This window comes from Furipterus horrens, unplaced genomic scaffold (genome assembly GCF_987537825.1).
Source record: "Furipterus horrens unplaced genomic scaffold, mFurHor1.1.pri manual_scaffold_3, whole genome shotgun sequence".
NCBI classification, from domain to species: Eukaryota; Metazoa; Chordata; class Mammalia; order Chiroptera; family Furipteridae; genus Furipterus; species Furipterus horrens.
Genome location: NW_028327173.1, coordinates 189,179,207 through 189,205,317, shown reverse-complemented (window position 1 = coordinate 189,205,317; position 26,111 = coordinate 189,179,207). Strand labels below are relative to the sequence as shown.

General features: G+C 46.0%; 1 protein-coding gene and 1 pseudogene across 2 annotated transcripts; both read right to left on the bottom strand.

The window, feature by feature from the left end:
- Positions 1 to 429: 429 nt before the first annotated feature.
- Positions 430 to 22,235, bottom strand: DCAF4 (DDB1 and CUL4 associated factor 4). 2 transcript variants are annotated; one of them, XM_090271093.1, is made up of 14 exons: positions 22,111 to 22,235; positions 15,734 to 15,830; positions 13,505 to 13,605; positions 12,959 to 13,116; positions 12,150 to 12,232; positions 11,243 to 11,345; positions 9,182 to 9,325; positions 7,962 to 8,011; positions 4,293 to 4,372; positions 2,946 to 3,041; positions 2,704 to 2,801; positions 1,677 to 1,850; positions 1,198 to 1,312; positions 430 to 695 (listed from the first exon to the last, which is right to left on the bottom strand). In XM_090271093.1, exons 2-14 carry the CDS (start codon positions 15,820 to 15,822, stop codon positions 502 to 504), a joined length of 1,485 nt encoding a protein of 494 aa, XP_090127219.1. In that variant the 5' UTR covers positions 15,823 to 15,830; positions 22,111 to 22,235; the 3' UTR covers positions 430 to 501. The 2 variants fall into 2 exon arrangements, with proteins under 2 accessions (XP_090127219.1, XP_090127218.1); XM_090271092.1 differs by lacking the exons at positions 12,959 to 13,116; positions 13,505 to 13,605; positions 15,734 to 15,830; positions 22,111 to 22,235 and having other exon boundaries at positions 2,946 to 3,044; positions 12,150 to 12,427.
- Positions 15,914 to 24,817, bottom strand: LOC150017001 (CBY1-interacting BAR domain-containing protein 1-like; annotated as a pseudogene).
- Between the last annotated feature and the right edge of the window lie 1,294 nt (positions 24,818 to 26,111).

Below are 26,111 nucleotides of genomic sequence, written 5' to 3'. Positions count from 1 at the left end.
AAGCTCAGAGAAGTGACTTCCCTCTTCCTCTTCCCTGCAGCTGGCTTTGTCAGGTACGGATGCATGTTGCATGTCTGTGCACTGGCCACCCTGACAGCCTCACCCAGTCTCATCATTTGGCTCCTTGAAAGGGCTTTTGGTGAAAAAAGCTTTAATTTCGTTATTGACAACCTCAGCCCTTAGAAAAAGTTTTTTTTGTTGTTTTTTTTAATAAAAGGGGAAAAAGGACTATTCTAAGAAATTTAACAAAAGGAAATAGGTACCTTTTATGAAAAGGACTTTTAAGCTCTCTGAGCCCACAATGTAACAAATACCTTGAGTAAAGTGTCTCCACATAACACACAGCACCTTCTTTCTCCCCAGCAGCTGGATGCATGGGGTCTGTGTACACAGAGCATCCATTTAAAATGCCTTCACTGGAAGCAGCAATTATGGCAGAAGTATGGCTATTCTTTATTCCCTAAGTCAAATCCACATTTTCCCAGGCTGCTGCCTACGGACTTAGCTGTAGGAGAAACAGTAGAGGTCCTGCTGGACGGCCATGAGCAGCCCTGGTGCTCCCCGGAAGCCCCCAAGTCGAGAAGAGAAGGCCACACTGGGAATGTTGGTCCTGGAGGTGGGGTGTGGGGAGGGTATGGTTCTGAGCAGGTGGGCATCGTGGAGGCTCCAGATTCTTGTGTAGCAGTCTTGGCCCACTGATAGAGGGAAGACACGTGGCAGGTTAGTGGGAGAATGCAGAATGCTTGTGGACATGTGGCCATGGATCCACAGAGTTGGTATTAAAGGGACCAGGCTCCAGTTCCTTTACAATGACCTTCATTTCCTTCCTCAGCATCCTCTGGTGGAAATGCCAGTACAAAGAACAGGGAGCCCGAGCTTTTCAACAGGAAGTTGCAAAGGTCACACTGAATGCTGACCTGGTGAAGAGGTGTAAACCCTACAAACAGGTTTCCCAAGCTGCTGTTTTATTGCACCTAACTGGCTTGTTACTGAAATGACATTCGTCCACTGGTGTGGGAACAAAGGGCTATCCAACTGGAGGACGCTTCAAGTGCTGCTTACTAATGTCCAACTCCACGTCCTATCTAGTCTTCCTGACCAACAGCCCATGAGCCCTTTATTCTGTTCTGTTTTACAGTAATTTCTCCCCCTGCTGCTGAAGAATTGGATGGATAGGATCTTCCCTGCCCCAGGTACCTGCCACCATGATTCCTTCTTCTTCATGGATGTGCAGGGGCAGGAGGGCGTACTCATTCACGTGCCCTTCATACTGCTTTACACACTTAGTGGTCCTCAGGTCCCACAGCTTGATCTGTAGGAAGAAGCACAGGGGCTATTAAGGAGGGTCCAGCAGGTACACTAGTGCACCCCAGGCATGGAAGCTGGGGAGGGTGAGGTGGTCTCCAAGGGCCTCTTCAGATTAGGAAAAGCTCAGCCTCAAACTGCTGAGGCGTCCAGTCTGTGAAAAGCACCAGAACCAGCTGCATGGCTGTCTACACCAGACTGGGGTCCCAGTGGGCAACAGAGCTGCTGCTGCACAGCTCACAGCTCGCCTGCCCTCTCGCTGCCCTTCCGCACTACTGTCTGGCACGGGGGTCTCTTCTGCAGAGCCCCTCCGCCTGACAGACCTCTGAGCCACCAGCTCTGGTGGCTTGAGAAAGTCAGTGCTACCCTACCGTTCCAGCCATGTCAGATGCCATCAGGCACTGCTCTTCTTGGAGGATCTGCACAGATGTCACTGCGGAGTCGTGGAACAGGCGGGTGGCCTTCCAGTTCTTGCCCTGGTTTCGACAACGCATGTCAATGGCAAAGATCTCCCCGGAGCGACAGCCATTAAACAGCAAAGGAGTCTATGGAAAGAAGGATTGCTTGGTATTCCTCTAAGGCCGGCAGGGGTGTGCCCTCCAGAACATGCCCCCCACCTTCATCCCAGCCTTCCTGGGTCAGAGGTGTGATTGGTCAGTTTGTGCTTCAGTGGAGTTGGAAGGGATCCTTATGAAAGGGAAAAAGAACCGGGCCCCATGTGTCCCTCCAGGGTCCTCCCCACTGGCTGCACTGGCCCCTCAGGCCTTGCTCTGAAGCCCAAGCGATGGCGCCCTGTCTCCCCCAAGGCTGTCATGAGAAGCTGGGGTGAGGAGTATGGACAGGAGAGATCAGAGGTCCAGGTAAGACATGGGGTTCCAAACAGAGAGAAGATGGTCGAAGAAACCTAAATTAATGAACTTCGTGCTGACTGCTGGAAACAGGTTGGCACACTCCCTCCCTGATATTTTTAAAGAGAGGTGGCACTTTCTGTGGGAAAAGTCTTTGAAATATATTAATGACTACAGTTTTTATTTTTAAATTTATAAAATGTGTAACTTAAAAGCTGTGTATGAAACTATTAAGTGCTATGAATTGGGACTTAATTTATTCATTAAAAAAACCCTCCTTGTCCTACTGGCTAATCCAAGTACTACTTAAGAATTGCTAACAGTTCATTTAAACAGGAATTTGTTTAAAGCCACTTTAACAAGGCCTTTCTGGATCGGCTACCTTTCACTCAGTGCAGATATATTCCAGTAACCCATTCATCCTTTCCCATACCCTTGTTTTCCCCTGTAAAAGGGGGAGGAGGACTAAATGCCACACAGGAATCCAATTTCAATCCAGCAAAATCTCCACTCTTGGGAAACTTGTTATTGCCTTCCCAATCCAACCTACCATGACAGCAAACTGCTGGGCCAAAACATCACTGCTGGTCCCAAATGACAGCCGGTGTCCAGTCACCACATTGGTCACCAGGACCCACCGAGACAAGCCTGATAGAGATGGGGTGGAGAGACAAGTGTCACTTGTAGTCTGGGGAGAGGGACTGCTGGACAGTGTGTATATAGGACTGTGTGACTGACACACACACACACACCTCTTCACTTGAAGAACCTGGGACAGCAGCCATGGCTCACCTGTACTGAAGCAGTTATTTGCCTGGATGTTCATGGACCACGCGCAGGACCAGGCCCCAGGGATCCGGAAACTGCAGAGCATGCCAGGTCGGTCTCCTGCTGAGAAGCAGCGACTGTAAAGCATGGCTGCCCTCTAGGGACAGAGACTTTCCCTTCACACTGCCAGGCCAGTGACGAACAGATCTGGGAAACCTCCAGGAATAGCTACTTGGAGGAGTCTATACCTTGGCTCCATTCCGGGTTTTGTGGTAGCAAAAAATGAGGCACTCAGCTGGGGTCCCTGGTTCAAAAGTGGCTATTCTGAGAGTGAATATATAAATCTTTCCTGACGTCTCAGTACAAGTATCAAAAATATTACTAGCTATCAGGGAGGCAGCATGGTATCACAGATAAGAGGGTTTCAATCCCAGATCACACTATTAGATATGTAACCTCAAGCAAAGCATTAAAAAAAATAAACTGATAAAATATACATAAAGGACACAAACTATACAGTTTAATGAGTTATCACAAAGTAAATATAGCCACCACCCAGATTAAGAAACAGAATTTTTCAGTACCTCCCCAAAGGGAACCACTATCCTGACTTCTAACACCACGGATGAGCTTTGTAAGGCAAAGTCTGAACTTCTCTTTGCCTCAGTTTCCTCATCTGTAAATTGGTGGTAATATCTGCCTCCTGAGCTAGCTGTACAATGAAATGCCAAGCACTGGGCTAAGTGCACATGACCTCATTTAATCCTCCCTGTAACCTGATGGGGGAGGTATTATCTTCATTTTACAGAGGTTAAACAATCTGTTCAAGTTGGGATTCATGCCAGGTCTGCCTGAAGCCTGTACTCTTAAGAGGCCTGACCCTTGTCTAATTGATCCTAATTCTCTGAAAGCTGGAAACTTAATATCCAGAATACTGCCAGGAAGAAGTCCAGAATTCTGAACTGCCTTCAGCCAGAGAGAATGTAAGTATCCCTGATAGACGGTCACTTTTGTGAATGATCTGTACAGGCACCTCAAATAAACATTTTGATATCTCGCATTGGTTACCCACACTCTTAACAGTTCTGGCTCCTGAAATGACCCAAAAGGAGGAAAGATGTCAGGATGCACATGCTCCTAGTACGGATCCTGGGTCAGGTTTAAGGACTCCCCACAGGTGCTTCTGCACTCTCCCTACCCTGTGAGCTCTGACAGGCTCACTGAGCCTCGGTTCCCACCCCTGATGTCCAGGCCTTCACTGAGGAGCTTATTATGGTGGTGGTGGCGGCTCCAGTTTCTGGGAGGCAGAGGACAGAGACCTCTGTCACAGCTCCCCCCGCCCCCGCTTATTCCAAAGAAAGAGCCTGGTACCTGGATGGCTATTGACGAACAGTGACGCTGGGAGCAGGGTAGCACAGCCTGGCGTCTCCGCGATCCCCATGAGGCACAGCCTGGAAAAGCTGTTAAGGACAGTCAAGTACAAGCGCCCCTCTGGGAGAAGAAGGGGCATTAGTGCCCTCCAAGAAATTATAAAAATAACTCCCGTTAAGCCAGATTTAACATGTTTACATTTTCCATATTTAGTTTCAGGGGTTTTTTTAAGGCAAAAAAATGACACAGATACAGTTAAAAGCCTTCTTTGACCCCTCTCCTCCCGAGCCCAAGTCTTCCTTCTCCCTCATCCAGAAAGAACCACTGCTCTAGGCTGTTGTATTTCCACAACATATTTGTCCATGAGGAATATGAAGAATGGTTCACGTTCTAAAAACATGTAAATGGCATCACGAAGAGTGTCTTCTACAAGTTTTCTTCTAAATCCATCTGTGCTGATGTTTGTAGTCCCAGTTCCTTCATTTATACCTTTCTTTGTATAAATACATCACAACGTGTTTATCCATCCCCTGTGGCAGGGCAGGCACTGGGGTGGTTTTCTTCTTCTTGTGCTGCTGCTGGAATGAGCGCCTTCCTGCCTCCCATGCCGACGTGTGGGAGGCTTTTCTAAGGCCCTGCTTCTTAAACCCAGGGTCAGCATTTAATTGTACACTACTGCGTGCTATACACGCAGACATTTGAAAGAAAAGTTTTATAAAATATTTGCCTGAAGTATGAAATTCTGATATTTTCTAGTCTATTCCATTTTTTTAAAATCCTGCTCACAAACTGAGTTGATGGCCCCTGAGAGGACATGATCTGCAGTCTGGAAACTGCTCTGCTGTCTGTACCTCGAGCGGAATTGTGTAGTTGTAAGGTTCCTGCATCTTCAACTTAAATGGCTGGACGAGTCCATTTCTACCAGCAGTGATCCCCATTCTCCAAATCTGCCAAATCTTGGCACTGTCAGACTGCAAATCTGTGCTTATCTGAATGAGTATAGAGTGACATCTCATTATTTAAATTTGCATTTCCCTGACTACAACTGGGTGTACTGATTCATTTGATAATAGTCATCTGAGTTTCCTTTGAATTGTGTCCTTTTTAGTCTTTGCCTACTACTCTATTGCACTGTCTTCTGGCTGATCTGGTTCCCCTTCCTTTCCCTTCAGAGCCAAACTTCTCTCTACGGGAACATGTTGATCCCCACTTCTGCCTTTCTTTCACTAGTCAACCCACTGAAATCCAAGTATGACACCTTTCCAGTCCGTTTCTCCCCAAGGTCCCCAATGAGCCCTAGTTTCTCAATCTGATGAACACTCTTCAGTCCTGCCCTGTGGTCTTGCAGCACAATTTCTAACTACACGCACCTTCTTGGTCTCCACACCACCACTTTCTGGGAGTTCCATCCTTGGACTTTTTCCCATCACCACCATTCCACGGCCCAGAGGATCCCAAGCCTCTTAGCCTTGTGCCTCTCCTCCACTCCCGCTCATCACTCACTCCCTGTCCACTGCAGCAGCTTTTTATCTGAGGTCTGCGCCTTGCCAGCCTGTACAAGAAAAGATTCCTTGACTACAATCTTCCGTGGGCATCCCATATGCCTGAGGATTCAGTCTTGCAAGGCCCAGCTTAGCCAGAGACATCATGGATACCAAACACTACTGTCCAACGTGTTACACTCTCTCGATTCCTTCTTCTGATGGAACACTGGCCCCTCCTTTCCATGTGGGAGTCCCCTCCAGGAAGGCTGCCCTGATCCCTGCATTCCTCTTGCATCCAGCTGCCCCGCAAGCATCACTGCACAGACTGATCGCCTGCTGAGCTGCCCATCTCTAGCGCTTTGCACAGGGATTGTATAAGCTCAATAGATGTTGGTGGAATGAACACACACACACCTCATCAAAAAATGTAAATATCTGCAAAGCAATCAGGCAACATTCTTGACAGTCTGTGTCATGTTGCCTTGGGCCATAAGCCCCATGTTAAGTATCTCTAGTATGGAGGGCAAGGATGTGGGAGAAAGTCCTTATACATGTGCACTTTTAATTACTATGGCTGAAGCCCAGGTTCCAGTCAAACTTTGAATACCTACAGGGCCAGTACTGGAGATTTAATCCTTTCACAGGCCATAGGTTAAGGAAGAGCCCAGTAATTATAGAAAAGAATTCAGTATGACCTTCCACTACTCTTTGGGGGGAAATGCAGCATGCAGGTCTGAGCAGGTACCATTTTGGTAAAGAGAGAAAAAGTTCCATGTTCTTTCAGCAGATGCAGCAGGTGCAAAGCCTGGAGATTACCTGAAATGACCACCAGAGGGCAAGCCGCTGATCAAGCTACAAAATACCATACTCTTCATGCTCTTCAAACCCAGTTACACAGATCTCTATCTTCTCCTCAGCCCACCGAAACATGAGAAAATACTGTTTTAGCCCTGGTCCTGGCCATCTAGCACAGTTGGTTAGAGTGTTATCCAGATGCACCAAGGTTGTGGGTTCGATCTCAGGTCAGGGCACATACAAGATCAACCAATGAATGCGTAAGTGGAGCAATAAATCGATGTTTCCTCTCTCTCCCTTCCTCTCTTTCTCTTAAGAATAAAAAATGAGAGTGAGGTTATTGTTTTCTCTCTTTCAAGGCTTGGTTTCTTCTGTCCTTTGGTAACAACCGTCACAGTAACAAGGGGTCCCATCACACCAAAGGACCCCAAAAGAAAGCCACATAAAACTTCTATTTACCAAATACAGAGTTTTGTTTGTCTTACATAAAATTTATACTCACATCTCTAATTCAGGCTTTAAACCTCCTTTGAAACAGAGTGCTATGCAATAAATTTTAAAAACAGGTTCTGATTCAGCCACCATTTGTTGGGGACCCATGCGTGCCAAGCACTGTGCTAAGTGCATTCACAGACGTTAACTGTCAAACCTCATGACAACTCATGAAACCGCTGTTTGGTACCAGTCTCATTTATTACAGAAATGAACCAAGATAAGACTCATTAACACATGCCTTTGGCTTTGGATCAAACAATATTCTTTCCTGAAGCACATGATGGATAGTTGTCCTGTGCATCAGGGGGCCCAGGGACCCCAGAGGAAGGGCCCAGCTACTCTGCCACTGCACTGCTGTGCTCCTAGCAAAAAAGCCCTAATGGCTCTCTGGGAAGGCAGAGTCCAAAATGAAGAGTGCTCTGAAGAAGGCCCTCTCTGGCAGGGACCTTAGGCCCAGAGCCCACAGACCCATGTCCCATGCCAAAGGAACCCTCTTTCTCTGGTACCTGCCCCCAGTTAACCCCAGGAAGCTTACCCCACACTGGGACCACTGCAGCTCTTGACTCCTACCTCTCCTTCAGGAGGATTTGGGTTTCCTTCCCAAGATATTATTGCTACTTTCTGCTTTATTCCTCTACTAAAACTCTAGTCTCAAGTTCCAGAATAGTAGATGGCATACAGTGACCTCAAAGTCACTCCAGGACCTCAGCTACTTTCTGAGCGGCACGGGAATCTGTTTTCTCCCCATGTGCACTTCTCTTTCTGAAAGGGTGGGAGCATGTGCAGAATGGCCCAGACCTCTGACTACTAAGATGCCTCTTCACAAACCCCACAGATGCCCATCCACATCAGGCTGTGGCCTGCCCACCAAACCTCTTCATCTGCCAAAAGATACAGAATGTGAGAATCCAAGTGATTCAGCGAGGCCCAGCACACAGAGTTTACCTGGTGAGGAAGCACACAGCAAGATGGAAAATTGGTCTGACTGCCAACTCATGGAGAGAAATAAGAAAAATGTTTTCTTGTGGAATAACATGGGGTTACCAACATGTAACTTTTTTAGGCCTTGCTCCTTAAAAAGGGGCTGGAACAAGCATTCTGAGAACAGGGGAGCTTCCTGCCCCAGCACACACAGTCTTGAGGAGGGAAAGGGAGGAAGCAGTCTCCAGGCCTTAGTCCTTCATTATCATCAGGGGCCTGAGTGAGACATCTGGTATACCCTCCAGGGCAAAGAGGACTCTCCTTCAGTGGCAGGGAACAAACCTGACTCTGAGGGCATTCTGTATCTCACTTCTCCCAGAAACCATTTTCAACCTGTATCTATCTTGGGGCTCATATTCCAACAGAACACAAAGTTGCAGCTCCTTAAAGATGCAGCTGTCATCCCACTGCAATTTAAGTTGCCCCTTAGGCCCTGACATGTGGCTCAGTGGGTTGGGCATCGTCCCACAAACTGAAAGAGCTGTAGGTTTGATTCCTGATCAGGGCACACGTCTGGGTTGCAGGCCAGGTCCCTGGCTGGGGGTGTGTGAGAGGCAGCCGATCAATGTTTCTCTCGCCATGTTGATGTTTCACTCCCTTTTTCTCTGTCCCTTACCCTCTCTCTAAAAATAATCTTTTTTAAAAAAATGAATAAATAAGTAAATAAAAGATGCCCTTTAGACATAAAACTCCTCCTATTTATGTGAACCTCAGTGTCAGCCACAGACTGGCTGAGTGACACATCGTCCTGATGCAGTGGGAGGGCCCGCCATGCAAGCTACTGTGGCCCACCTCCTGGGAACCCTGTCCTTGGGGCGGGCTCCTTCAAATCAGCTCATTCCTCCTGAAGGGGAAGTCCTTAAAATCAGGTAAAGAAGCACTAATAATTCAAGTCTTCCCACATCTGAAGTCCTTTCTCTTCCAAGACAAGAAACTTTAGAGGCCCCTTTCTGCCTCTATGGGTTCTCAGGATCTAAAACTCCATTTCTCCCTTGTGAAAATGAGGTCACCAGGTCACCGAATGCTGCCTTCTTCACAAAGTCCTCTCCTCTATTCTGAATTTGGCTAACCACTGCAGTGCCCATGGATGCAAAGGCAAAGTGGGCTGCAAGGCTGAAGGGAAGGGCACAGTACCTTCCGGTTGGTGAAGTAGAGGTTCTCATGCATGTGCACCCTGAGTGTGGGAGTCTTCAGACCACGCAGGCTGATGATGCCATACTTGGAGCCTCCAACTTTGACATCATTCACTGTGAAGAGCCGGTCACTGTTGGTATCTGCCTGGAAGGGGAAAGTGGATTGGAAGTGACCTCCCAGGCCTAAGACCATCTGCCTGTCTCTGACAGCCCCTGTGCCCTGCATTTTCACAAGGTGACAGCTCCCATCCGTGGAGCATGGAGATGACCTAATTTGCCCCTGCTTGGAGCAGCCATCGCTGGGCAAAGCTAACAGACCTCTGGTCTCACAATTTAGGAGCAGGGATGAGGATGGTATGGAGGCGGTGGGGCCAGGACCTTAGACATCTGCCCAGTCCCCCCTCAGGACTGTTCGTTAGAATCCTAATGTCCACGAAGAGGAACTGTCCAGATGAGACACGTAGTGACAGAGAATGTGGCCACCATGAAAGCCGCACAGCAACATGGATAGTAAGTGTCAAGAGGTAAAGAGCATACAAAATTGTATCCCCATTACACAGGCACCATGATTACCACCAAGTAAAAAAAACCACATTGCACTGGGAAAAAATTACAATAGAAAAGATTGCACTGGGATGTGGGTTATTTTAAGATTTCTTTTACATTTAAAAAATGTGGTTAATAATTATTTTCAGAGCAAAAACTATATATATTTGTGTCTTATCTACATTTAGCTAGTGAATCTGCACTCACTTTGCAAGTGTGCTGGGAAGAAAAGTTATGTTCCCAAAGAATCATGACCAGTGATTGGAGTCCAATCTGAAAAACTGATCCTCGTGGCAAACTGTCCTTCCCAACCCTCTGATGCCACCAGCCAGCCGATAATGGTAACTCTAGGGGGTGGGGAAGGCTTTCCAAGGGCCAGCTCACAGCTTGTATGAGACAATGTGTGAGGCCTAGGGGGCTCATGTTATACTAAGCAGCACATGCACAGTGAACTCTGCCCCAGTTTACTGAAGAACTCCAGGAACAACGCCCCCACCCCCAGTTTACTGAACAACTCCAGAAACAAGGACCCCTGCCCCCAATTTACTAAAGAACCCCAGGAAAGGGGCTCCCGAGGGGAACTGCCTGCAAGAAAATATTCAGGTCAGACTGTGTCCCCACACACATATAGGGGGTACAGCCACAGGAGAGATCTGAGTCCTGGCCCCTAACACCCCTTGTGAGGAAGAGCTCTGCTGTCGAGGTCTCCTGGGGCAAGATGTCAAGGGTCGGTTCTATAGCGTCGGTTCCCAGTCCTGTGAGCAGATCGTCAGGCCGAGGCTCTCTGTTTTGTGTGTCTCTCACTCTCCTCGGCTTCCCCCAGGCCTCCAGGAAGGACGGGGCTTGCTGGGCAGGCCATACTCTGCTGTGACCTTGATCCCCAGTCTAGCTGAGCAGTTTGGCTCCTTCTGTTTCCAGTGGTCCCTCTGCCAACATTTTCCTGGCCCCTGGATTCCAGTAGTTGGCCCTGCCTTCCAGCCTGGGTCTAACCTAAAGCAGAGAAGACTTTCTGCTCCTTGCAAATAGCATCATGAAGTTGGACGTGCAGGCCCAGGGTCACAGGCCTAGAGGTCAGGAGCAGCAAGCAAGGGTATAACATGCTGCTGCTACTGGGGACACTGGAACTTTAGGGCTGGCTGCCCAGTCGTGCCCAGTATAGGAAAGATTACAAGCTTCCAGTCCACTGTGCACCCCCTTTGATGTGTATACAACACACCCAAGGGACAGTTACGTTGTGATGGTTCTCAGTCGATGTGAGGTGGGCCCTGGCTCTCATGTCAAATGACAGAGCTGTAGTAGGGTGACAATGGTCACCATGGCCTGTCCTGCCAGCTTGGCTGGCATTTGCCAATGGGGAACCAGCAGGTGCTTGTGAAAACTATAAAATCCTAGTGGACACCTGCTTTTATCAACCGGCATCTACACAGCCAGGCTTCGTGGGAGCTGATGCTAAGGCACGAAGTGTCGGGGGTGGCAGCGATACCCTCCGCACCACACACGGCTCCCTCCCACTCACCAGTATGAGGTTAAATCGGTCGCTCGCCAGAGCGGAGGGATCCGAGCTGTGAATCTGAACCTTCTTCCTCTGCATGCAGCTCACTCGAAGCTCGTGGGCTAATCTGCAGAGGGGAAAGCGAGGGGCAGGGAGGGAGTGGGCACCATACCTACCCATGAGGAAGGGTCAGCAGTTCTGCCCTGGAAATGAGCAAGATCCCAAATAAATTCAATTTCAGAACTCTTAGGAAGAAGCCCTGCTCCGAGACGAGAGGGCTGTGTCCGCTGTAAGCCACCCAAAGGCACGTTGTTTCTTCACCTGCCCCCACTCAGCGGCAACAGCAGACACAGGGGGTGGGAGTTCAGGCACTGGGAGTCAGATCACTCTTTCTAGCTTTACATTGAGAAAAATCACTCCATTCTGAGCCTCAGTCTCTTCCTCTAGAAACTGGGGGAAGTATCAACGTATCCCACAGGGTTTTAGTTAAAATTATATCAAGAATCGTAAGTATTTAGATAAAGTTTAGTACACATACATCTATTTAATGTTCCATTTTTGGTGATAACTTATTAGGTAAGGAGAAATGAAGGCAGAAATCTCACAGGATTGAAGTTATAAGATCTATTACTAAACTAAACATGATTTACGAGTAACAGAGGAACATCCTGAGAAATTTCTGCCCAAATTTTCAGCTAGATCCCTTCTCCTCTCTCCCTGGCCTCCTGCGGGAGTCTCCCCGTCACTCTCGAGGGAAAGCAATCCTTAGTGCTGTTTCAGCAGCAGAAGGCAGGCGGGAAGCTGCAGCCCCTCAATTGTGAAGACTCCTCACAAAGCAGCTATGTGGCCTCCTAACTGGATTCCTGGACCATGGAAATAGAAGACAGAAAAAGAATACTCATGAAGAAAGCGTAATGAAGTACTGACTTACCGGCAATAACTGGGGACATTCAGAAAACCCAGTTTGCTTTTTTGTAGCAAGGAATAGGCATTAAATCCCATCCTTGTTATTTTCTGGGGGGAAAAAAAAAGATTCAGTAAAGTGTTATGTTGTGAAATGACAGAGAATATCGTTAGTTCCATAGGATGCAATGAAGAAAGAGGTACTAGGTTGGCAGAAATTACATGTATATAAATCCGATGGTCTCCTTGGCAAGAGGAAAAGAGCATCACAAGGAAAAATGTGTGAACTGTAAGGTCTGCTCAATGCCTCTGTCCAAGCCCCCAATTTATACCTGGGGGGGAGAAGCCACCATGCTAGTGAGTGCAGGAACGGCCCTGGACACTCGTGTCTGCACCGTCCTTTCCATTTGACTATGGTGACCCTGTGGCCTGGATTTTCCATCCCGTTGCCCCTATAACCATCAAAATGTCCTGGCATGCAATTCCCAGAAGGGATACAAGAGGCCCTCATATCCAAACCATATACCGGGTTTTCCACTTAAAATATACAGGTACTGAAACAGCATCATGCTGCCATTTCAGGATTCCCCTAGGGAAGCACAAAATGTTGCGATTGCTGATGAAACTTTGCAAATAGGGACAGTGGAGTGAGAGGAGATAGCTTGCCTGGTCTTCCTCTCTCCATCAGGTTCCTACCAGGGACAACTCAACGCCACATGCCCTGAGGTGCACTGAGCTGCACGTCAAAGGCGCGCTGAACTGGCACCTGCTTACAGCGAAGGACAGAGGCTGGCGGGAGTGCAGGGGCCAGGGCAGCCCCGGGAGTGCGGAGCCCACCTTCGGCTGCCTGTCCTCTTCCTCCAGCAGCCGCAGCCGCCTGCGCTCCATTTCCTTCTGCTGGAGGCTCTCCTTCGTGAGGGGATTGCAGTTGTTGTTTCCGGGCAGCAAGCGGAAGTACCGATTCTTTTCCGGGTCAAAGTAATACCCTGGCAGATCTTTAGTCAAAAGAAATAAAATCCCACTTCAAACACTGTCACCTGACCCAGCTAGAAAGGACGTCAGTGGCCTGCCCACCGCCCCGCACAGCTGCCCGTCTTTCTAAGGGGCAGGAGGAGAGCTGACATCATGTCACGACCCTGCACCCAGTTCAGTCCTGGAGGGAGCCGTCCGCCTCAGGATCACAGCTGCTCCCTTTAGTGTTCCCGTCCGCTCCCAGAATGTCCTCTAAGCCCAGAATGAGCCGGTGACACAGATGGAGTATACCCACACGCAAGGGAGGACACACCGGGCTGAGGGGGAAGGGCAGCCGGAACAGGTATAAGCACAACTGCACCCTTCCCTGCAGGCAGTGCCAGCGGAGTGCCAGCCAGCAGACCGCCTTACCTGGCGCAGAAGAACCCCCAGCCGTGCTGGAAGAAGTCGACGCGACCTCCTCGCCGTCGCAGTCAGGCTCGGGTGGGCTTTGCTGGGACCCTGTGTTACACCTGTCGGCACACAGTCACGGTAACTTGCAGCAAAGGGCTTGAGATCCAGTCATTCTGTGACTGTGGGGTCCTGGTAGGGCGCAGGTCAGGCAGTTCCATAGCCTTCACCCCTGACGCTCTGACCTTGATTACTTGGGGAGCACTGACCCTGCTTTTCCTTTAAAGTAGTTTACCTACTGCAAATATACCAAAGTTGGGCAAGGTTTTGTTTCTCATCCTTAAGCAGACACATGTCACAGTAATTCCTTTTCCTTATCTCCTCGCTTGAGCATTTCATGAAGTCTTGTGGAGTTTTCCGGATAAAAAGGAGAACAGAAATCTTTGCCAATAAGAATTCTACCAGCTGGACACATTTGTCAGCTCAGGAGCAGTTACAAGCTCAGGTGAATTTCATTCCTCATTGGATTCAGCAGTACAAAGAGTTTAAATTGTACTTGGCTACCTAACCTTACAGATGGAGAAACTGGGGTTCAGGGCACAGAGGTGATTTGCTCAGTAATCCTGGGATAGAGCCATGGTCTGAACACTCATTTTGCAAAGCTATAAGCAGTATTTGTAGCAATTATAAGCTAAAGGATATAATGATGCAGCAAAAGACCTAATTTTAGAATCCTGATAAAACCCCCTTTAAAATCAAGAACTTCCCCTCTACCCCCACACTAAAAAGGAGTACAAACTGCAAAACTAGGTTGAAGGAACAAAAGAACTCTTGTCTATAAATACTAACTATGGATGGTTTCAGAGAAAATTTATTCTCCCTTTTTATGGCCCAGAGCTTCCTAAGGCAGCTCATCTGTGATCAGCAGCAGGAGGAAGGAAGGATTACGTGTCATGACAAATGTCTGTGTTTCTAGTCCAAGGACTGCTAGTCCAAAAACTGCTGCTCCATTCTTTCCACATGGAGCCCAGAAGGTGGCTGTCCAGCAGGTTTCCACGCAAAAAGCTGATCACATCTTACTACATGGTGTGTTCTTGTGGGAAAGCCTAAGAAGTATCCATGGTTCTCCTTCCAAAACAAACAAACACTGGGCACTGTCCTGATCTTTACAACATTGGTCAAGTCTGGGATTTAGGCTTCGAGTAATATTTTCTTCTGCACCTAATGAGGCCCACCACATATGGAGGGCCTATTCAGAGCCAGGCAGCCCATTAGCGGCTTTATATACATTATTACGAAGTCACAAGAATAGTAACTCCGAGTTATTAAGTAACTTGCCCACAGGAAAAAGCAGAGTGTCAAACTCAGACCTCTTAATTCCAAAGCCCTTGTTCCTTTCACAACATTTTGATGCTTTTTGTTACTGTTTGGGTTAATCTGTTTAGAGAAGCATCTTGGCCTTTGACATCACCTGACCCTATAACTAGAAACCTGTTCATCTTAAAAGGAAGTCTGAGGCGATTGGCATACAGATCGCCTTTGGTGAGGAGGGGGCTGTGTTGATTCTTATGGCCAGAAGTCCTGTCAGTAGCCCTGGGCTGTGAAGCAGTGTCCTCTCCTGGCGTGGGGTGATGAGGGCGGGGGGAAGGGGGTGGCGGGGGGGGGGGGGGGCAGACAGATCTTGTTCTAGACTAGTCTACACTAGACTGCTTGTATTTCTTTCATGAAGAAAAATATGTAGAAAATGTTTATACTGGTATTTCAACTAAGCATTGGCTAGGCTTTATTTTCATAGCTGGGTGGTAGGTATTCATTGCATTATTCTTTATATCTTTTTGTGTTTTTAAATACTGTATTATATATATAGCTTCTCTCTCAGTACTTAGATTGAATTAATGATATTACATTTCCAGAAAGCTACTTTAATTGGATGGGAAAAAGGGATAAGGAAAGAGAGAGAGCGAGTCTATAAAATAGAGAAATGACCCTCCTCCCGTTGTATCAGATAATGTCTAATCCTAAGCCTGTGGCTAATGCTCTGGCCCAAAGTCACTGTCACTCTGAAAAGTGTGGCCATACCTCCTCACTACTCAAAGAGTGGCCGGCAGGCTGACCCCCAGCAGCAACCACCCTCAAGAGCTTGTTAGAAATGCAGACTCAATGAGCCCAACCTCAGACCCTGCATTTTGACCAGATCCCTGTGAGGGTGCTGAATAATATACTAGAATGGCACCGGGGAACAGCACTTGCCTCTCATTCGAACTGTGTTGTGTGAGCCTAGGGTCCTGCCGCTGGCTCCTTCTTCCCTGTCTTGTACTTTTCCAGCTGCATTTATGCATTTCTGGTCCTGGATGAGAAAAAAGAAAATTACATACAATGTGTGTGCATACTCTTTCCTCTTCTGCTCTTTTCTTGATTGTTCCTTCATGCTCAGAACTAGGCCCAACCGGGGTTATCGTCAATACTGCGGTACCAAGCCTCACCAAGCCACTTCTCTGGCTGCAGTTCTCTCACCTCACAGGTGGCCTGACAACCTGCTACCCTCAGTTCCCTGGGTCCCTGTGTGAGGTAGTGACAGACTCCCACCATTACTGTAAGACAACAGTTTGAGCCTGGCAGAACTCTCTTAGGTCACCTTCTTTCTTTTCCTTGCCAGATAACACCATAGCACATAATTTTCCTTTCAATCTACACACATGCAGAGAATAGTTAGTTGATAGTGAACACTTTCTCCTATAGTTTTAGTATTGAGCAGGGAAAATTGTGAACATGATTAAGCGGGGACAAGTGTGTATAACTTCTCAATATACTTTCTAAAGTGTTTTAGCTTCTGAAGTACACTAGCTGTCAAAAGGAAGGCTGTGCACATGCTTTTTTTTTTTTTTTTTGAAATAAGGAATGGGATGAAAGTACTTCTTAATGACACTGATATTGTCAAAACTATTTCAAGTGGCTTTTAAAAATCTTATATAGCCTGAATCTATCACTCAATCATCAAAATATAGTAAGTTTTCACAATGGGAATCACATTAGTTTTTTTTAAAGACTGAACTACGGTCCATGGACCAGTTGCTGTAAGTTTCAGGCTTTCTCAACACCTAGTGATTTTTTTCTCCACTCACTGGAGATACTGATGACACCTTACCGAATACATTTTAAAACCATATTCAAATGCCGTAACAAAATTAGAAAAAAACTTCTGGGGCCAAATGCAAGTGAAGAATAGATCAGAACTCTATTTTGCCTTTATTACCCAACTTCAACTTTTGAGTGCAGAGTACCTATTAGCAACAAACAGAGCGCCAGAAGTCTGGACCTACATTCCAGAATTCAGCATTTACTCAACCACTTCCATGTCATCCTATGATTGAGTTGGGGCTATTCTGATACAAAGAAAAGGAAGAAAAATTTAGTGAGTATTGTACTTAACCAAACATTTCACAAATTCTGTAATGAATTTCTGATTTGCTGGTGGGAATGTAAAATGCCCCCACCACTTTAGAAAGTTTTGCGGTTCCTCAAAACGTTCAACATAGAGTCACCATATGACCCAGAAAAACCAAGCAGAAATAAAAACACATGGCCACACAAAAATTTTGACAGGAACATTCATAGCGGCATTATTCATAATTGCCTGAAAGTGGAAACAGCCCACATTTCCATCAGTTAATGAATGCATTAAAAAAAAAAAGTGCCACATCCATTCTATTACAACTGTAATAGAAAAACAAACAAAAATTTTCAGTGGGAGGGGAAAAAATGAAAGCAAAATAAATTAATAAATAAGCCAGCAAACCCCCCCCCCAAAAAAACCTCACATGTAGGATAGTGAACAAAAGAAAATGTAAAGTATGGAAATGCAATTTTAGTGAATATTAGAAGGACAAGGATTTTCCTTAAAAAAAGAAAAAAAGATGCCACATCCACTTTTATTTGGCCATAAAAAGAATGAAGTACTGAAATGTGGCACAACATGAATGAACCTTGAAAACATATGCTAAGTCAAAGAAGTCAGACACAAAATTGTATACAAAATCTCCAGAACAGGCAAATCCAGACACACACACACACACTCTGAAGTATTTTACAGGGGTTGCGGGTGGGAGGACAGGAGGTAGAGAAAGAGGAGTTAACTAACTGGTACAGAGATCTTTTTTTCTTTTTGGGCTTCTCGAAAATCCATTTTTCTGTTATGAAGAATTGTTCTTTCTAGTTATCCCAAATGAGTTGATAAATGGTGATTAAATTGTTTTATACTTTCAGGAGTAAGAATGACTAAGGAAAAAGGTTGTACCTTTTTATAACGAGGTAGCTTGGTAAAATTTTTATAGAATTTTAAATGATTTATGATATTCCATGTGTACTTGTTTGTTTTCTTGGGCAATATTTCACCAGATCATGAGCATTCCAAAAGCTATAGTACCATATATAATAATACTTCAATATGACAGCAGTTTTGTTTTAAAACCATAAGCAAGTTAACATGACTTTTAAACTAAAATTTATGTTCTACACATTTGTAAAACACAGATATATTGGCATCATATTTCCTTTATTTTGTTTGGTTACACATTGTTGAAAGATAAATTCACAGATCAACTGATGATACTTTATATTTCAATAAAAGTTTAAAAAAGGAAAATTTGTCTTTTACTTGTTTCATGAAACAGAATTTGTGTTTAATCAGAATGACTAGATAAGATTTTTTTTCTGGAGTCTACCTAAAAGCTGCCCTGGCTGGTTTAGCTCAGTGGATTGAGTGCTGGCCTGTGAACGGAAAAGTTGCTGGTTAGATTCCCAGTCAAGGGCACATGCCTGGGTTGCAGGTCAAGTACCTGGTTGGGGGTGATTGATGTTTCTCTGACACATTGATGTTTTTCTTCCCCTCTTTCCCTCTCCCTTCCCCTCTCTCTAAAAATTAATTAAACAAAATCTTAAATTAAAAAAAAAAAAAAAAAAAAAAACAGGCCCTGGCTGCTGTGGCTCAGTGGATTTAGTGTTGGCCTACAAGCCAAATGTCGCTAGTTCGATTCCCAGTCAGGGCACATTACTAGGTTGCACATCAGGTCCCCAGTTGGGGGCACAAGTGAGAGGCAACCACACAGCGATGTTTCTCTCCCTCTCTTTCTCCTTTCCCCTCTCTATAAATAAATAAACAAATAAAAATTATTTGAAACAAAAAAAAACAAAAAAACCTAAAAGAAGCTAAGTGGAATTAGTAGATCTTTAATGGGTTGGCCAAAAAGTTACTTTGGTTTTTTCTGTAAGATTGCTCTAGTAGCACTTAGTTGTCTTTAACTTCATCAGAAACAATTTTGTTAGACTGTATTGTAACAGCTGTCATATCAGCTTGCATTAAAGAAAAACATATCAAAATTGGTGAATTTTTGTGTAGCCATTTTAATATTGAAAATGGAAGAAAAGACATTTTCAGCATATTATGCGTTACTATTTCAAGAAAGGTAAAAATGCAACTGAAACACACAGGAAAAGATTGGTGCAGTGTGTAGAAGGTGCTATGACTGATCAAATGTGTCAAAAGTGGTTTGTGAAGTTCTGTGCTGGAGATTTCTCACTGACAGTCAGGTAGGCCAGCTGAAGCTGAAGCTGACGCGATCAAATCAAGACATGAATTGAGAACAATCAATGTTATACCAAATGGGAGATAGCCGACAAACTCAAAATATCCAAATCAATAAGGCTATGGCGAAAATGAAAAATGTGTCTTTTATTTTATGGGAAAAACCCATACAGACTCTTTGGCCAACACAACAGTTTTTGTTATCTACTTCCTACCTATAATAACACTCCCAGCCGGATACAGTGCATTAATATGAAGTCCAAAGGGTTGGGGCAAAGGCTCACACAAAAAGATCACAGATAACTAGGTAGGAGGTTGAAATGCCTGGGTGTATAATATTAATCCTGGATTCTGAGTTATTTTAAGATGAAAAGGGAAACAAGAACTGTACTTATGAAAATTAATTTTCTTCTTTAATGATCTTCTGCTTGTTGATCCTTTTTTTAAATTTACTTATTTTTAGAGAGGGAAAGGAGGGAGAAAGGCAGGGAGATAAACATTGATGTGGGAGAGAAACATGGATCAGTTGGTTGCCTCCTGCATGCCTCAAACTGTGGACCTGGCCCACAGCTCAGGCACATGCCCTGACCCGGAATTGCTGGCAACCTTTCAGTCTGCAGGCTGGTGCTCAATCCACTGAGTCACACCAGGCAAGGCTGTTGAGCCTTTTTTAGTTGACCGGTGGACAGACACCTGTCCTGCTCAAGATACACTCTTAGCTGACAGCAATCTCTGAAAAGGCAAATTTGAATTTGCTCTTACAATATCTAAATAAGATGGATAATCTGGTGGATCCCTAGAGCTTCTGAAAACCTCTAGATCTTCTTCCTCATCGATCTTTTGTATATTTTGGTAGATAGCAGAGTACACATCTGAAGCCTTGCTGTGAACAGCATTTCAATAGTGATCAATTCTAAAAATAAAACTTTTATATCCTTTATTTTCTGCTTTTCAAAACTGCAAATAGCCCCCTCCAGATGAGAGTTGTTTGGGTAGCACCCACTATAGCTCTCTGTAACTGGGTTCCGCCCATGCAATAACATGTCCCTCGGTTTGCTGACTTGTCCTTTCTATCTAATTTGGCTAACTGCTTGGCTTCTCCATTCCTTACTGTTAATGTTGCTTTGAGGCATCCCATTTCATTTTTATAATTGTTCAAGGAACTTTCAAAGGTTCAACTCTTGACTGCAAGTCTTTCGACCTTCACTGGTCAATAATCCTGAAGTTTGGCAAACCTCTAAGCAGTTTTTCAGGACCTGCTTCAGGATCTGGGGCCTTTGTAGAGACCTACTCACGAGTCTCTCACCTGGAGGTTGGCTCTGCCTTGCAGTCTGGCAGTTTTCCGCACAGGAGTGGCAAAGATTTGGCTCCACACTCCAAAATGCTTTTGAGTGCCTCACGGTTTCCTGGATAAACTGACCCTTTCCCTGTCCCAAGGCACCATTCTGAGCTTGGCTGAAAAACCCCGAAGGCGTAGGCCCAGAAAAAACCCGGGTCCTGGGGACCATGAGACTTCTGGGGTGGGGGCGATGCTAAGGCACTCAGAGTTGCAATCAACCTCCTTCCTGGTTTCTGAACACAGGAATCCGCATGCCCTGGGCTAGCGTCCCCTCCCTGGAGTCCAGAGAAGTAGCTCCAGAACTCGCCTAAGGCTGAAATTCTGTCAGCAAGAGGATCTGCTTGCCCCACCCAAGCTCAGGTGGGGCAGCCTGAGCAGCAGGGCCCCGCCCTCCTGCGAGCACAGGGCTGGGGACTAGAGCCCCACACAGGCAGGCTCCAGACCCCGGGGACACACTGGGGCCATGGGGTTTCTTTCTGGGGTGATGAAAATGTTCTGGAATAAAAGATATCACGTGATGGTCGCACAATCTCGACTATACTACAAACCCATCGAACTGTACACTTTCCAAAGGTGAATTCTATCTCAAAATCAAAAAAGAATTATTACAGCAGTACTGTAATATTTAAAGTAAGAAACACCCTAAATATCCAACAGGAAAATTAAGATTATAGAGACAACTGGGCTGTAATGTGGAAACACTGATGCCACCGGTTTGTGAAGCCAAAGACAAAGTGGCCTCTACAAGAAAATTTCCGTGCCCACCCTGAGTGGCTATTTTTATAAATTCTACAAATGAGGAAGCAGGCTTAGAGGACTAAGTATTATTGTGCCCCTGCTGGTCTGGTCCCTGGGCTTGGTGACCCACAGGACACCCCCTCAAATACAATTTTCCCTGTTATTTAAAAACAGAGTTTGGGACTTTGGGATTTTGTTTTCTCCAGGAAGTCGTCACTTAAGTTTTCTTTCCTTCTTGCTATTTGATTCACAAGACAGTAGCTGTAGAACACTCCACGCCCACCAAGGAGGAGATATGGTTTCTAAGGTAAACTGGGGAAACGTGAGACTTCCTGAACACCCAAGCACGGGTGTGGAAAAGGGGGCCTTCCCACTAACACTAACCCGGGACTCCACTTCATACTACTTCGTGCGTCACCTTAGGCAAGTGACAATCTCACTGGGCCTCTTACTGTGTCTGACAAAGGTTCTATCTACTTCACAGGGCCATAGTGCGGAAAACTTAGCTAATGATTACAAAGCAATTAAGACAGTGTCTAGCCCTCTATAAGCGCTCAACTTGCGTTAGCTGTTAGGCTGATCTGTCAGAAAAAGCCGCCCACAAGGGCCATCAGTCCAGTCACGGGCAGGTGTTGAGTGGCACCTTCAGCATCAGAGTTTATAAAAGACGCTCCTTTGGGTCAGGCACTGAGCAGCGACGCCACTCAGGGTCCCCCCTCCCCCACTGTGTTTGCGGCTGCAGAACCGACCGGACAGGACCAACCGGGCTCCTGCAGCCCACGAATCCCGCACGCCCGAAGCTTGCCGGCCCAGCTTCCCACCCACGCCACGGATCAGGCCAGCGTTCCACGTGCTCGGCTCCTCCCCGCCCCTTCCCCCACGCCCCTATCCAATCCCGAGCTCTGTCCTGGGAGCAGCAGCAGCCCCTGGATCCGACGCCAACAATCGCGCCAGCCGGCAAAGTCTTACTCGATTAGAGGGTCCGTTTTAGCTCTCCCTGCGGCCCAGAAACGGCAGAAGTAGTGGCGAAGACTGGAAAGACCCGGAAACACCAAGACACAGCGTCCGCAAGTTAGTTGCGTCCGTTTTTATGATTTCGCAGCGGATAGGGCCTTGGCGGCCTCCCCTTCCTTCTCATTGGACGTGGCTTCTGACCGTCCACGCCAATAGGGCGGATCCTATAGAGAGGGCGGGGATTGGGGGTTCGGCTCCGCCCAAGCCTGGCTAAGAGGCCGCGTGTCCGCAGGCGTGTTTGGGCCGGGCGTATTTGGGGCGGGACCAAGCGCCCTAGGGGGCGGAGCCGGGCCGGGGCCGAGGCCGGGGTTGGCGGGGTGGGGCGGGGCTGGAGCGGGGCTGGAGCGGGGCTGGAGGTTGGCGTCCGAAATCCTGACGCTCTCACGCTGCCTTCTCCGGAGCTGTGGGTATCCTACCCAACATAGGCTACCTTCTCTGTTCGCAGTCGATTGATCAGCCTTTAGAGGTTCTCTCGCTGCTCGGGGCTATTATCTTCAAAACTGAGATTTAGGGAGGAGGAAAGATTGTGTTGTGCGAAGGGCGAAGGAATCTCTTGAGATGAGCGTCAAAGGAACGGGTGAACAGGTGATGTTTTCTGCAGGGACCTCAGGTAGCCGAGACTGCTAACCCTAGGTTTGCGTGGCTCCAAGGTGCAGAAGAGCTCGCCCAGAGCTGCATTCAGGAGACCTCGTTTCTAGGTCTAGTTCTGTTTCCTACTTGCTGTGTGACCTAGGATGGGTCTCTTCCTTTTCTGTGCCTTGATTTCTTATGTTGAAACAAGGAATTTGACCTAACGTTCTCATATTCTTTCCAGCGCCAAGTTTGTTTATACAACCAATATTTTCGGAACATTCTCTGTACTGTGCCTCCTCCGGGTATCTGCTGACAGCCACCAGATCCTCTAAAAGGAAAATGGAAGTCTGTGATGGGCACTTGACCAGAAGTAACAGTTTTGTGAAGAGAGCTGGGTTCAAATAAGCCAGGGTTGGTTTCTGCCACAAATGGGCCTGGTGCACCATGTGCCCTGTTAACTCAGGTCCCTGTGAGTGGCTGAACCCAATGGAAATTGGGTTGTGGTGTTTATCAAATGTGCCTGTGTGTGAAATTATTTTGATAAACAACAAAGAAGGTAAGGAATTGCCAAACATGCAGGGTGTGGAGTGGGAAGAGGAATGAGAAGTGAGTACGTTCAGAGTAAGGGACAACGTTATGAAGCTCGAGTGGCCTGAAAGAGAAGGTATAGAGAGAAATTTTAAGCTGAACAAACGACCTGACTGGAATGAAAGCCTATTCAAGGAATAGTGAGGCATTCCTTTTAGCTGGATGGGAGGGGAGCCTTGGAAGCAAAACCAGCAAGGTATGTTGGGTCAAATCAAATGCTAGGGAAAGGAACAGGCTAAGGGAGCCTGTGAAGGTTTGAGAGCTGGGGAAATCACCAGGGCAGCACTGGAGACGAGACTGGAGAGGAAACATTGTGGAAGTCAGCTAAGGGACTCATTAGGAGCTTATTGCAGAACATTTGCAAATCAATGCCCAAAGGAAATTGGGCCTTGGGCAAATCATTTGGCATTTCTGAACTTGTTCCCTCATAGGTAAAATGAGGATAATAATAAAGTTGTGAGGAGTAAATGTGATGACTGGAAAACCACAGTGCCTTCTGTTATGAGGATGGCTTGGTATCTAAATGGTGCATGTTACCAGCCAGAGTCAAAATAACTCTTTAAAAATAAATTAATTTCCAAAATTGGAAGCCAGGGCAAATAAAATTTTTTTCTTGGAAATGGCACCTAAAATGAATCCACATTAAATTTGGCTACATAAAAATATAAACAATACTTCTTTCTAGTTCTTGTCATGTGCCACATATTTTCTAAGCCTTTTCTGTGTATTCATTCGTTTAATTACAACAAGCCTGTGAGGGAGGTACTATTACTATCACCACTTCACTGATGAATTGAGTCATGGAGAAGTTAAGTCGCATGGCTGGTGAGAGGCAGAGCCAGGATTCAAACCCAGGCAGTTTGGTATGATAGTTTGTGTTCTCAAGGCAAAAACTATTATGATGAAAGTAAAAAGACATACTCCAATTTGGTACAAAATATCTACAACTCATATCACCAAAAAGGGCTTATTTTCCTATATATAAAGTGTTCCTATAAGTAAACTGAATAAGAACATTAGCAGTAGCTGTACCAACTATACAGAAAAAGGAAGTAAACATGAAAGGATGCTCAACCTGACTCAAATATAGAAAATGTAGTTTAAAATCCTGACCTATCTTTTTTCATAACCAGATGGGCAAACTCCAGAATCTTAATACTCAGGCTCTCCTACACTCTTTGAGGGAGACAATTTGGCAATATATCAATATTTATAAAAAATGCACATACCTTTTACCTAGCAATTACACTGCTAGAAATTCATCCTAAAAATATATTTGCTTATGCATAAAATGACTTAGGTACATGGAGCATTGTATAACAGTAAAAGTGTAGAAGCTATCTTAATGTTTCTTAGTAGGAGACTAGCTTAAAAAATGATGGTACATTCTGTGGAACACCATGTGCTGAAAAAAAAGGAAAGCATGAGGAAGCTTTTATATACTGATATATTGTAAAATTACCTCCAAGACTCTGGCCAGGTTGCTTAGTTGGTAGAGCATTGTCCCCATATACCAAGGTTGCAGATTGGATCCCCAGTTAGGGCTCATACAGTAATCAACCAATTAATGCATAAATAAGTGGAACAACAAATCAAAGTCTCTCTACTGTCAGGGCAGCCTTCCTCTGAGAAATCACTCGGAGACCACTCTGTGATCAGGCAATGGGTTTATTGACGGAAAAAGGGGAAGAGGGTGGAGGGAAAAGGCAACTCCCGGACCAACTCAAGGGCCAATAGGAGCAAGGGGAATGAGGAACGGGGACTGCCGGTCCTCCTCATAGGTCCCTAGGAGTCCCACTTGCACTTCTGCAGGCACCTTTTTTGTACTTGTCAACCACACATTTTGGTGAGGGTGAGTTTGCTTATCAACATATTCAGTAGGTCATTTACATCTCATTGCTTTTCCCCCACCCCCACCAGGTTAGTTAACATATCGGGCTAGGTCCATTACCATTTCCCCTGGGAACGGGTTAAGTCTATCAACATATCTTTTGGGAACTGCCAAGTCCATCAGCATATCCTTTGGGACCGGCTAAGTCCAGGGCCAGGTTGATTAGTATATACCAAAAGTCCAGGTGTGCATTCTAGCTGCCTCCATGTTCTGACATCTACATCTTGTGCTTTCCCTGTCCCAGGGATGATTGATTCTCTAAAGAGTCCTAGTCCCACTGAGTGGAAGCTGGTATTTAGAAACCAAGATCTGAGTGCTAAATGTACACATTTCTATTAGAGTGGCCCTGTCCCAGGGCCCGCTCAGTGGCCACCGTTAGGAATATACACCCACACGTTTCCATACACAACACAAACACAAACACACATACACATTGCAACTATATCTATTTGCACGTCTCTGTTCTATCTATCATCTATATTTATTTATCTAAATACCTTGAAAACCATGAGTTCACACCAGTACCTCCAATTCTAATCTATCAATACAGGGCTCATCCAAGTTTTATACATTTCAATATTTGTATTTCCCTTCTCCAACAGTGAAATTCCCATTATCTTTAATTTATTTCCTTATCTGAGCAAGTCCCCTGGATATAGCCATACATGTGGCAGTCTTTGCCACCACCCCTTCCCCAATATAGAAGTCCTCCTGACCTAGTGCGGCCTCTGAGAACCTGTGCTGGGCCATACTCTCCGTTCCCACCAAAGAGGATGCCTTCCTCACCACCCCTCTTGGACTACCAATACCACGTGGGATATAGTTTTCAACAAACGAAATCTTTGCTTTCAAGGAAGTTACATTCTAATGGTGAGAAAGGGGAAACAAAGAAATAAAATAAAAC

Coding starts and splice junctions, on each gene's coding strand:
- DCAF4 (XM_090271093.1), bottom strand. CDS start 15,822: ATGCATAAATGCAGCTGGAAAAGTACAAGACAGGGAAGAAGGAGCCAG. Junction 13,117..13,504: donor TGGGGGTTCTTCTGCGCCAG/GTAAGGCGGTCT, acceptor TTTTGACTAAAG/ATCTGCCAGGGTATTACTTT. Junction 9,326..11,242: donor ACCGATTTAACCTCATACTG/GTGAGTGGGAGG, acceptor TTCCCCTTCCAG/GCAGATACCAACAGTGACCG.